Below are 12,679 nucleotides of genomic sequence, written 5' to 3'. Positions count from 1 at the left end.
TCAGTGGTGAGGTTTGCGAAGAGTGGGGGAGGGTCGGCTTTTAGGGTCGCGAGGCTGCATATGGTGAGTGGGGGTAGGGGCACCCTGAACTTCAGGGTTAGGATCCTGAGGTTGCATTGGAAATCTAGTCCCAATAGGAGAGGAGCGCAGAGGTTTGAGAGCACATATAATTTAAAATTGGCGTACTCAGCGCCCTGTATTGCTAAGGTTGCAGTAGTGCACCCTTGGATTTGCACCGAGTGCGACCCAGAGGCGAGGGAGATGGTTTGGTGCGCCGGGAAAATTGTGAGCGAGCAGCGTCTTACCATGTCCGGGTGAATGAAGCTCTGTGCTCCTGGAGTTGAAAAAGCAAGGCGTCTCGTGCCCATTTACCCAGACAGTCATCATGGAGCTCCGGAGGTGCTTGGGTCGCGACTGATCCAGGGTGACCGCACTGAGTTGCGGGTAGTCGGCGTCGGAGCTGCTGGGGCGGGTCCGCGTTGGTCAAGCGTGGCCGGCGGTGAGGAAGATGGCGTCCAAGATGGCGGCCCCCATGGATCGCACGTGGCCGGCCACGTGGGGGAGGATGGCCAAGATGGCGGCCCCCGGGAGTCGCACGTGTTATGAGGGCTGGAAGATGGCTGCCCCCACGGATAGCACGAGGCTGATGATGAGTCTGCAGGAGGTGGAGTCGGCAGACACGCTGCCACACTGCGGGGTCTGCGGGCCTGTGAGTCTGAGGATCGGGCCTGTGAGTTAGAGTTCTCGGACCTGGCCAGGCAAACTTTGGCGAAATGTCCTTTTCCCCCGCAGCTGCTGCAGTTCGCGTTACGGGCCGGGCAGTGCTGCCAGGGGTGTTGGGACTGGCCGCAGAAATAGCAGGGTAGCCCCCCATGATGGGTGGGCGGCCGCGTGGCACAGGCCTGGGGTAGTCTTTGGTTGGGGGTCCACGAGGGGGTCGCGTGGTCAGCCGGGAACGCGTTAAGGCTCTGGAACGCTACTTCCAGCGAGGAGGATAACTTTAACGTCTGATCCAGGTCCAGGGCCCCCTTTTCGAGTAGGCGCTGTCTCACATAGTTGGACCAAACTCCCGCCACGTAGACGTCTCGGACAGCAAGTTCCCTATGTTGAGTGGCCGTAACGGCCTGGTAGTTGCAGCTGCATGCGAGGACTTTGAGGTCACGAAGGTGGTCTTCTAGTGATTCCCCGGGACGCTGGCGACGAGTGGTGAGGATGTGTCGTGCGTAGACCTCGTTCACGCGCCGTACATAGAGGCGTTCAAGCATCGCGAGGGCGTCTGCATAGGAGGAGGCCCCGTCAAGTTGAACAGAGATTCAATGGCTCACCCATGCATGGAGGAGGCTCAGCTTCTGTTCGTCGGTGACGGAAGGCGTGGAGAAGGCTGCGAGATAGGCCTTGAAGCAGCGGAGCCAGTGCGAAAAAATTTATTTTGCCTCCGCGGCCTGCGGATCGAGTTCCAGCCGGTCAGGTTTGAGGGCCGATTCCATAGTTGCGTTTAAGTTGATTAAATTGATGCGACCATCAATTCATTCGAGACATGAGTAGAAGTAAACCGTGGCTTTAATCAACTTTGAACAGTGCCTGCCGGTGACTGAACCAATACTGAGAACCGCCTTCAGGTCTCTGCTCTTCGGCTCTTTATAACTCCCTTCAAGGGGAGGAGCCATGGACGGAGCCCATACAGGCCCCAACATGTTCCCCTATGGTTAATGCCATACAATGGCCCATAGGAGAAGCCACAAGGACAACAGCACAGATACAAATACACTGGTGGATTATTGGTATAATACATTCACCACACTCACTACTTCGGCCTCAAGTGCCATGATCCAGTCCCCTTGTTCCGTGGTGGCTTTTTTGTGGTCCCTTGTCATTGTCTCCTGGGCTTCTAGCCTCCGCTCCATGTTGTCCATTGCCTCCTTTCTGGGGGCTTCCATTGCCATCTTGACGGCTGGCAGGCGGTCTCCTCCCTATGTCTTTGGAGCATGGAGGTGATGAAGCTTGTCAATATGTCCATCAGTGCCTGGTTCTGCATTGGGAGCTCTGTGGGATCGGCCCTTGCCGGTTCTGCGCCTCCACGTGTGGTTCTTTGCACTGAGGCCGAGGTTTCTCAACTGTTTTATCGGCTGGCGATTGGTTCTTTCCCATCCTGCTTGACGGTGCGGTTGATGGGGCATTAAGCTAGGGCATCAAAGGTACCCTTGCTGCCCATTTGTTAGTGTTAAAAGACTATGTTCTTAGACGAGAGCCATCTTTCGTGCGACATTCAGCTCAATTCCATCACCGAAGGTCCCAGGAAAAATTTGTTCAGCAATTTGATTCCAGCTAAACAAGAAAGGAAGCATTGCTAGACCTGGGGCGAAATTCTCCCCTACCCGGCAGGGTGGGGGGTCCCGGCGTAGCAGAGTGGCACCAGCCACTCCGGCGACGGGCCTCCCCAAAGGTGCAGAATTCTTCGCACCTTTAGGGGCTAGGCCCGCGCCGGAGTGGCTCCCACTCCTCCGACTGGTGCCAACTGCTATTGGCGCCACGCCGCCTGGCATCGGGGCTGGCCGAAAGGCCTTCGCCGGTCGGCGTGAGTCCGCGCATGCGCCGGAGCATCAGCGGCTGCTGACGTCACCACCGGCGCATGCGCGGTGGAGGGGGTCTCTTCCGCCTCCGCCATGGGGGAGGCCGTGGCGGCGGTGGAAGAAAAAGAGTGCCTCCACGGCACAGGCCTGCCCGCCGATCGGTGGGCCCCGATCGCGGGACAGGCCACCGTGGGGGCATCCCCCGGGGTCCGATTGCCCTGCGCCTCCCCCAGGACCCCGGGGCCCGCTCGCGCCGCCTGCTCCCGCCGGCACAGAGGCGGTTTAAACCACGTCGGCGGGAGAGGCCTGACAGCGGCGGGACTTCGGCCCATCGCAGGCCGGACAATCAGCGCGGGGGGCCCGCCGATCAGCGCAGGGGGCCTGCCGACCAGCGGGGCGCAATTCCTGTCCCCGCCGATTCCCGGGTGGCGGAGAATTCCTGCCAGGGCGGGGGTGGGATTTACGCCAGCCCCGGGCGATTCCCCGACCCTGCGGGGGGTCGGAGAATTCCGCCCCTGCTTCTTGGGATTGAGGTGGGATTGAGGTAGGTCAAGTGTATCAAGTGTCAGTAAGGAAACATTTAGGGGCAGTAATCATATTGTAAGTCAAGGTTTAGGTAGATTATGGAAAAGGACAATGAGCAATTCAAAGTAAGATTAACTGGGGGAAAGCCAACTTCAATACAATAAGATTGAATCTGACCAAGGTAACCCAGGAGTAGGTCTGAACTTTGTAGGTAGCCAGAATAGCCTTCTGGAGGTGTTTGCACATTCTCCCCGTGTCTGCGCGGGTCTCATTCCCACAAGCCAAAGATGTGCAGGGTTGGTGGATTGGCCACGCTAAATTGCCCCTTAATTGAAAAAAATTGCCTGTTAATTGAATTGGGTACTTTAAATTTTAAAAAAAGATTAATACGCACAAGGGATTCTCTGAGTACACCGTTCAGAGTATCCTTGGTGTGCGCAATATTCCAGCCCATCATGGAGAACATCCTGCATTGTTTGCCAACATCCTGCATTGTTTGCCGCACGTTGCAGTTTAATTAGATTACGTGTTAGCCTCGGAACAAGAACATACCTCGAGGTGGTTTTGAAGTGGTTTTCCGAATATGGAATCCACCCGTGCTGTGACAAGAGATTGACGCCATGGATCTTCACTCTTTTCTTGGACTAGTAAATTATTATGGGCAATTTATTCTGAATTTGGCTACCACGCCCCCCCCCCCCCCCCCCCCCAACTTGTTCTTGAAGACCTGATCTTGGAGCTAGACCCAAAATGCGGCTTTTAAAAAGGTGAAATGGCGGTTGTCGTCTTTCGGGGTGTTGACACATTTTGTCTCTTCAAAACCGTTGAACGCCACGAGCGATGCTTCACCGTATTGCATTAGGGCAAATCTGTCCCATCGGATGGGCAACCGCCATGACTCATGGACGCTGGCTGCGACCGAAAGAAAATATGCCCAAATTGAAAAAGAAGGTCTGGCGGTCGTATTCGGAGTCAAGCGATTTTATCAATACATCTATAGCTGCCATTTTAATAGAATAGAACAGTACAGCACAGAACAGGCCCTCCGGCCCTCAATGTTGTGCCGAGCAATGATCACCCTACTCAAACCCACGTATCCACCCAATATCCGTAACCAAACAACCCCCCCCCCCCTAACCTTACTTTTTTTTAGGACACTACGGGCAATTTAGCATGGCCAATCCACCTAACCCGCACATCTTTGGACTGTGGGAGGAAACCGGAGCACCCGGAGGAAACCCACGCACACACACTGATCAAAAGCCATTGCTAGGCCACTTCCGTGAAGTCAGGGCAATTCCGTCAATAGCGTCAGCAAAGATTCAGCACGGGGCTCTGTTATTGGCTGCTAATGAATACTCTTTCGAGCACCATCTAGGGACCCAGATTACATAGGCTGATGTGTTGAACCGTTTCCCTGCAGGTCAAATCCGTGAACCCTCTTACAACTGAAAAAGTGATTGCTGTCCTGAATTTCATGGACCTCTCCCCTGTCACTGATCGTGGGGTCGTGGCTGGATGCAAACCGACCCTGTACTTGCCAAGATGCGACATGAAATGAAATGAAGTGAAAATCGCTTATTGTCACGAGTAGGCTTCAATGAAGTTACTGTGAAAAGCCCCTAGTCGCCACATTCCGGGCCTGTCCGGGGAGGCTGGTACGGGAATCGAACAATGCTGCTGGCCTGCTTTAAAAGCCAGCAATTTATCCCAGTGAGCGAAACCAGCCCCAGGTTGAACCCATCTAGTGCTATACAGTGGGCAGCATCGACATCTATCAGAGGAGTTGAAGGCATTCATCTCCAAATTGTCGGAGCTGACTGTGGAGGGTGGCATCCTCTTGTGGGGCACCAGGGTTGTTGACCCGGTGAAGGGACAGGCTATCATGCTGAAGACCTTCCCAACGGAGATCCCGGAATGTCCAAAATGAAAATGCTGGCGATGAGCTACATCTGGTTACCGGGTCTAGACACGGATATCGAGACGTTGGCCAAGCAGAGCATCAGAGGCTCCCGCGATGGAACCCCTACACCCTTGTGAGTAGTCAGGGCGCCCTTGGGCTTGCATACATTCCGATTTCGCTCGTCCCTTCTTGGGTTCAATATTTCTCGTCCTGGTGCTGCCCATCAAAGTCGCTGGAGGTCCACAAGATGGTGTTGATCACTCACTTCCCGGGCGACCATCAAGCGATTGCACATTTCTATTCCCCCCCATGGAATCCCTGAGGTGCTCAGGGCCTCTTTCACGGGTGAATGGTTTGTCGCTTTGGTGAGGAGCAATGTGATTCGCCACGTCCGTACCATCCAATACATCCTCATTATTTGAGTATTTCCAGTATCCCCAGTATTTTTGTTTTGTAGCTGTATTTTAATTTTAATCTCCGTGTGCTCCATGTCCCTTTCCTTGCTGACTTCCATAGAGAGTCAAAGAATTTTTACAGCACGGAAAGAAGCCCATCGTGTCCATGCTGGCCATCAAGCACCCATCTACTCTAATCCCAGTTTCCACCACTTGGGCCGCAGTCTTCTATATTATGGCATTTTCAGAGCTCATCTAAATACTTCTTTGCTGGTCTCAATATGCCATGATCTCCCCAAACCTGTACTTCAAATTTCCCATATCAGCACTGCCCTCATAATCACCCTCCATCCCCCCCCCCCCCCCCCCCCCCCCACACACACACACTTCCTGTGCCACAACCCAGTCATTGGCACTCACCTGCACAATTGACACCTCCCTGGGCACGTTTTTCTCCATCCACTGGCCTGCATCTCCTTTATGATTAATGAATACATTTTGCAAATTACAAAAATATGTTTGAACAAAGTAGTACAGCAAAATTACATCGCCCAACGTGGGGCTCGAACCCACGACCCTGGGATTAAGAGTCCCATGCTCTACCGACTGAGCTAGCCGGGCCACGAAAAGTGACTCTCCATATCGCCACTTGTGCTTCATTAGACTTGATTGTGTTGCCTGTTTTGTTCATTTCAGTGAATTGCTTGTTACCGGCACTCAGTGCTTTGTGCTTCAGCAACGGACAGAACACTCCTGTTCTGGGGGCCAGGTTTGCTGAGGTGAAATATAAAACAAAAGATGGGATCAGACACACCAAAAAACAGAGTTGAACCATGAAAGAGAAATTTGCTGAGCGCAGCAAAAATCCAATTCCTTCGAGCCGGAATCGAACCAGCGACCTAAGGATATCTTTGTAGACTCTACAGTCCTCCGCTCTACCATCTGAGCTATCGAAGGAACGCTGATAATTACAGCTGTGAAATCCACTAAAGATATTAAAGTTATACATATAGTAATTTTAAGTTTGTGCAGGAGGGATTCAGGCAGTGCTTTGGAAAGTTTTGTCCTTCTGCTTAGTTACGGTTGAAGATTAAACGTTAATATTTTATTTCACGACTTTTTACGTATGTTTCAAAGTAAAAATATCGGACAAAGAAAAGATTTTGGATGTATCAATGCAAACGTGGCCACACTCCCGGGTGACCACTGGCTGTCACCCGCTTTGTGCGCTGATTCAACCAGACCTCAAAGGCAAAAAAAATAATCCGCTGCATTGGCCGGGAATCGAACCCGGGCCTCCCGCGTGGCAGGCGAGAATTCTACCACTGAACCACCAATGCTAACGATACTTAGAACTTTTCAACAACCCCTCACCTTGCTGAGATGTACCACAATACTGCCTCCTCCCATTGCCGTTTGCAGCGATACACTGCTCAGCCGCTGCACAAACTGCACATAAAATATTGCCGTGTTTATTCTAGTCTTCCCGCACTGATAGGATGTTTCGAAATGAAATGAAGTGGATGCGGGATGATCATTGATGCGTTTGAGGGAACAACTGTTTTGGTGGTGGGGGCGAGGATATGATTCGCTTTGCAAATACTTGGTAGCATCGCTTGGGGGGATTGGAATAGTAGTCTTGGGAAATTTGGAAGACTGCGCAGAACAGGCAGGGCGAGACAGTGGTGTTGAGCAAGGCAGAGCGGAGCGGCAAGTGAAAACCGGAAGGAAGATACTTGCAATTGCAATGGGGCAAAAGTGGAGAGGCACGAGAGCCGAGCGTGGGGCCGTACATGAGAAATGAGAACTTTTTGAAAGCGAAGAGCAGAGTGGAGGCTCTGCCGCAGGGGGGCGGGTGCAAGGCTGGACACGACAGATTCAACTCCCCAGTTAGAAAATAAAAGAAGCAGGTGGGCAAAGTAAAAAGGATGGGGACATGATTTTTCAAAAGAGCATATTTTGTCATGCAAAAATACATTTAAAATTTACAAAATATTTTTGCAAAATTTTATTGTATCCACGTTATGCAACTAGCTATCCAAATTGCAGTCAACTATTTACGCAAAGGGATTTCAATTATAAATGTTCCCAAGAGCAGTAAATGTTGACCTAATATTGCGACAAAAATTGTGAAACTGAGAAGCAATATGCATCTATATATAACATAAATTAAAGCAATATGGATGTAGGAATATCTTGAACATAAACTATGTTCTACTGTAATATAATATGAAAATGCTAGACGTCTGACAGCGTCTGTGGAGATATGACCGTTCATCCGAAGTTCCTCTTCAATGTTCCTGCCCCAAAATTTGAATAGCACTCTAAAGCAAACTGGACGAATTGTTTCGAAAAAGTGTACTTTTACTCTGCTGTCTAATCCATAGTCGGGATTTGTATCGGACGTCGCAATGTTTGGTAAAGGGCCAGACAACATAAATAGCGGGCCATGCATCAAGAAAATATTAAATACCAACCAATTGCAAGATGCAAAATCAAACATGTGTTGCATCACTTGTAGATATTCATTTATTCGTTTCATTACTCAGCACCGGCAGCCCGGCTAGCTCAGTCGGTAGAGCATGGGACTCTTAATCCCAGGGTCGTGGGTTCGAGCCCCACGTTGGGCGCTTCTTTTTTTTAAACTGCACGGCTCGTTCTTGAATTTTATTAATACGTTTAAATATCAAAGTTTAGACCCCACTCCAGTGTTTTTCAGCATACGAACTCGTTGGCATTGCAGACGGGGGAAATTATGGGATTTCAGGTCAGGTCACATTTTAATACGGGTGTGATCGGTACAACCCGGGAGAGTGAGGGCCCGCCTTTATTTTGAAAGCACTCAGGCGGTTGTCAGTGCCGACAATTGGTTCAGTGGCTGATGGTTCGGAATTGGCTGAGTGACAGGCCGTGTCCCCCACCCCCAGCACAGGCGGGTTGGCCGGTTGCTATGGTTACCGGCCTGGCGTCCGCTGCCGGGGCCCGCACGGCCTTGGGAGCAACTCCGGCGACAGGCAGGCAGCCGTAACAAAAAGCCGGAGATGGAGCCGTCGCCGTTGGAGGAAAAGATGGACCTGATCTGCTCTGCTTTCGCCTCCCTCGACGTGAAGGAACAGGACCAAGTGTTGTCGCGTTTGCTCCGTGTGTGCCAGGTAAAATGTCCTGCCCTCATCCCAGCCCGCCTTCCTTTCCCGGAGTAATAATTCACTGACAAAAAACCATCAGGCTGCTGTTCACTGTTACCTGGTGGAAGGGTCAGTGATATCTTTTGCTGGTAGTTTTCGGTTTTCTATCCGAAACATGTCACAATCGTCATAAATTTTAAATGTACAATTGAAGCATGGAAGATTATTCACGGGGGCGTCTCCATCGTCGCCGGCAGCAGCACCCTTATTGAGCACGAATTAACCTTCCTCTGGGGATTCTGTACGTCAACCGTTTGCGATATAAATGTTTAACACCCGATGCCAGTGTGAGTTTTTGAAATTCAATTCGTCTCGACTGGACGCGGAGTTGGTCGCGTTGTGCTGACCTTGAAAGTTGACTGAAAAGTTTCATCCCCTGCAGCTGGTCTGTGCCTGGCTGGGTGGCAGCCCCGCTTACAGCAATGCATGTCTCCCTGCAGTTCGCCTCGGAGAAAACTGCTAATAGGCTGGCGCTATAGAGCTTACTATATGGAGGAGTGAGGAAAATAAGCGTGGATTTGAGGAATAATCCTGTGAGAATAAGAATAATGTGTGAGTTAATGAGGCTTGATTGGGAGCCTTGCCATTTATTCAAGGTAAGAAGTCTTACAACACCAGGTTAAAGTCCAACAGGTTTGTTTCAAACACTAGCTTTCGGAGCACTGCTCCTTCCTCAGATGAATGGAGAGGTATGTGTCTCTCCAATCACCTGAGGAAGGAGCAGTGCTCCGAAAGCTAGTGTTTGAAACAAACCTGTTGGACTTTAACCTGGTGTTGTAAGACTTCTTACTGTGCTCACCCCAGTCCAAAACCAGCATCTCCACATCATTTATTCAAGGGGACAAGCTGGAGATGTGCAATTACAATTGGCGGAGCCGGGTGGCAGTGGGGGGAGGTGGAATCCCTGTTGTGTGCTTGTGGCTCAGGAGAGGGTCTGGCACATTTCTTTAGCAGCTGCCAAGGAGCTTGGGTTTGAAGTGTTTGCCACTTGCCTAATAGAGAAACCATTTTGCAAAAGTAGGGAACCCACACTGCTCGACACAGCAGTAAGTGAAAAATATGCACCACATCCCGAATAGCAAACACTTAAAAAAAATAAAAATTCTAGACGTCAAAAATAGAGCAGTTGGATTCTCCGTTCCTGAGACTAAGTGTTGACGCCGGGGCAGGATCAGTGGACTTCGATGACAGCAAAACTGGCCACATCTGGACCAATCCAAAGGCTCTAGCACTGGTGCCATGTGGAACACAATAGATTCCAATGACAAACGGTGCTGGATTCGCCCGGTTCGCGATTGACACTCAGGAGGCTGACAAGTTGCAGCAGCATATACACACTTCACTTCCCACAGGAGCAGAACACTGGAGGCAGATCGTTGGACCTGCGGCCCCTCACCGCAGCAGAACAGACAGCACTGGACGTGGTTGGAGGGCCTGAGGAAAGGCCAGTTGCCGGGGTGGTGGTCAACACTGGCAAGGAAGTGAGACTGCTGAGTTGTGGTTCTTTATGGCACATGTTGCCACACCCTTCCCCACCACCACCCCCAAACCTCCCCACACACACCCCTACACACATCCTCTACCACCACCACCCGTACACCCTCTCCCCACACACCCGCACTCCACCCCGGCCAACAATGTAATGATGCGTCTTGACTTGTGTCTTGCAGAAGCTGCTGGTGTTGGTGCGGGCCCTTCTTTTTAAAAAATAAATTTAGAGTACCCAATTCATTTTTTCCAATTAAGGGGCAATTTAGCATGGCCAATCCACCTACCCTGCAGACCTTTAGGTTGTGTGAGCGAAACCCACGCAAACACGGGGAGAATGTGCAAACTTCACACGGACAGTGACCCAGAGCTGAGATCGAACCTGGGACCTCGGCGCCGTGAGGCAACAATGCTAGCCACTGCATCACCGTGCTGCCACTCCCCCCCCCCCTCCGCCTACCGTGCTGCCCTCTGCGCGGGCCCTTCTGATGTCTCCTGACCCAGCCACAACATGAACCTCGTGTGTCGACCAGCGACGAAGATGAGGCCGACAAGGAAGGGAGACCGCGACTCATATCCTGAGACATTCCTGAGCTCAAGTCCGGGAAGACACTGACTTCCTGTCACAGCTGTCTCCAACACCTTCTACCATCCCAGAGACACTCACCTCGGTTGGGCACTTTAGCGAAGTGGCTCCTGGGACACTATCTGGGGCACACCATTCACATGCTCTGGTACAGCAGGTGGAGGTAGGAACTCCTGAGGGGACTGACAGGCGGCAGGCAGGCCGACCCAAGGTCTAGCTGCCAAACAGACGGGTTTCGGGCTTCTAGAACAGATGGTCCCATCAAATGTGGAAACACGAGGACACTATGCCTTGCAGAATGGATAATTCTGCCCGCTGATGCCTCCCAATGCAGCTCAGTCTTCAGCATGCTTTTGGACAGAATGGAGTACAATGCACACCCTTAACGTATGAATTGCAATGTTTAAACTATTTCCCAACTTATATTTTGCTGATGTCCCCAGCAATCTCTGTGGTTCCCTCTTTCATTGTAGTAATGGTGTGCCTGGGCCCTCTTGCAGACGTTATGTACTTGCTTTTCCTGCAAAGACAAAAAAAGAGAGGGAAAAGGCACAGCCGACTTTCATGTGTCAAGAGGTTATTTAGATAAAAAGCTGTGCATCAGTGCTGGCAGCAATATGGCTCTGGGCCTTGCTGAGGTTGGTACCCTGGGCACATGTTGCTTCCATGTTTAAGAGCAGCCTGCATCCTGAGGCTCCTCAGCTGGTATGTCTGCTGAAGGCTGAATACTCAGGGACCTCTTCTGGGGGTTCAGTGGTTTACTCATCTTGCCTGAGTGAAAAGGTCATTAAACCTCTTCCGAGTCTGGGCCTGGTTCTGCAAACTTGACACCAAAGAAATACGCACTGTGTTGGTGATCTCTATCCAGGTCTGAAGAAGAGTAACATGGACTTGAAACGTTAACTCTGTTTTTCTTTCCAGACCCGCTGAGTTTTTATTCTATCCAAGTGCGCTTGGTCTGGGAGGTTGGCCTCACAGCAAAAAAGCAAGAATGAAAAATAACTTCAATTCACTGCAGTGAAAGTCATTACAGTATGAAATGCACCCCCATGCTGTAAAATTTAGAACAGTACAGCACAGAACAGGCCCTTCGGCCCTCGATGTTGTCCCGAGCAATGATCACCCTACTCAAACTCACATATCAACCCTATACCCGCAACCCAACAACTTCCCCCTTAACCTTACTTTTTAGGACACTACGGGCAATTTAGCATGGCCAATCCACCTAACCCGCACATCTTTGGACTGTGGGAGGAAACCGGAGCACCCGGAGGAAACCCACGCACACACGGGGAGGACGTGCAGACTCCGCACAGACAGTGACCCAGCCGGGAACCGAACCTGGAACTCTGGAGCTGTGAAGCATTGATGCTAACCACTATGCTACCGTGCTGCCCCGTAGCTTGGTTTTCAAAATCGTATTAATTAATTTGATGCCCCATACAATAGAATATCTTGTAGTACAAACAGCCCTTGTTAGACGTATTAGATGCTGTGGTATGAAGAGACAAAAGTTCTGTTCCTTTTTCACCAACACACTTTTATTTCTTCCAACAGACTCTGCACAAAACTCTACACATCACCAGACCCAGAGGCCACCTGAAGCCCCTTTACATATCAGTGTCAATTATTGGACATTTAACATAAATGACACAACTAATTGCAATGTCTCGTAACCCATTACTTAACAGTCTCCCCTTCCTTGGAGAAAAAAACCAATTAAGTGAAAACTAAATTTCAAGAAACTAAAACACACACGTGATCCCCCCCCCACCCCCCCCCCCCCCCCTTTTTTTCCCAGTTTTTTTTGGTTTGGAAGAGAAAAAAAAACAGTCACAGAAACAGGCGCCCTTCATTAACAATATCCAAAAGTTTCCTTGAACTAGCCCCTCTTTTCGTAAAACAGTCTAACAGTTGATAGCTACTGTCGACCCATTTAATTTTTGTTATTTCCCCTCTGTCCAACATCTGCTTCAAACTTGCGATGTCTATCCGTAACCTCTTTTCATTGACACTTTTTGTAGAGT

At 50.6% G+C, this 12,679-nt stretch overlaps 1 protein-coding gene and 4 non-coding genes across 10 annotated transcripts in view; 2 read left to right on the top strand and 3 right to left on the bottom strand.

Annotated features, from left to right (window-relative positions):
- Nucleotides 1-12,679, top strand: part of LOC119954595 (F-box/WD repeat-containing protein 7-like) — a 233,011-nt gene that overhangs the window by 119,653 nt on the left and 100,679 nt on the right. For 2 of the 6 annotated variants that reach the window (XR_005458278.1, XM_038779933.1), the window contains exon 1: nucleotides 8,193-8,545. The exons of 1 other annotated variant lie outside the window; for it this stretch is intronic. Coding sequence is in view for 4 of the 5 variants with exons in the window: in XM_038779933.1 (XP_038635861.1) it covers nucleotides 8,435-8,545 (111 nt within the window). In the remaining variant the exon portion in view is untranslated. Of the gene's footprint in view, nucleotides 1-8,102; nucleotides 8,161-8,192; nucleotides 8,546-12,679 lie in introns of those variants that run through there. 3 more of the 6 variants (XM_038779919.1, XM_038779924.1, XM_038779917.1) reach the window with 3 other exon arrangements.
- trnak-cuu lies at nucleotides 5,942-6,014 on the bottom strand. Its single transcript has one exon. It is a non-coding gene; the product is annotated as a tRNA-Lys (tRNA).
- Nucleotides 6,265-6,350, bottom strand: trnay-gua. Its single transcript is given in 2 exon segments — nucleotides 6,265-6,300; nucleotides 6,314-6,350. It is a non-coding gene; the product is annotated as a tRNA-Tyr (tRNA).
- Nucleotides 6,663-6,733, bottom strand: trnag-gcc. Its single transcript has one exon. It is a non-coding gene; the product is annotated as a tRNA-Gly (tRNA).
- trnak-cuu lies at nucleotides 7,951-8,023 on the top strand. Its single transcript has one exon. It is a non-coding gene; the product is annotated as a tRNA-Lys (tRNA).

This window comes from Scyliorhinus canicula, chromosome 2, assembly GCF_902713615.1.
Source record: "Scyliorhinus canicula chromosome 2, sScyCan1.1, whole genome shotgun sequence".
In the NCBI taxonomy this organism is placed as follows: Eukaryota; Metazoa; Chordata; class Chondrichthyes; order Carcharhiniformes; family Scyliorhinidae; genus Scyliorhinus; species Scyliorhinus canicula.
This window is presented reverse-complemented; position numbering and strand designations above follow the sequence as displayed.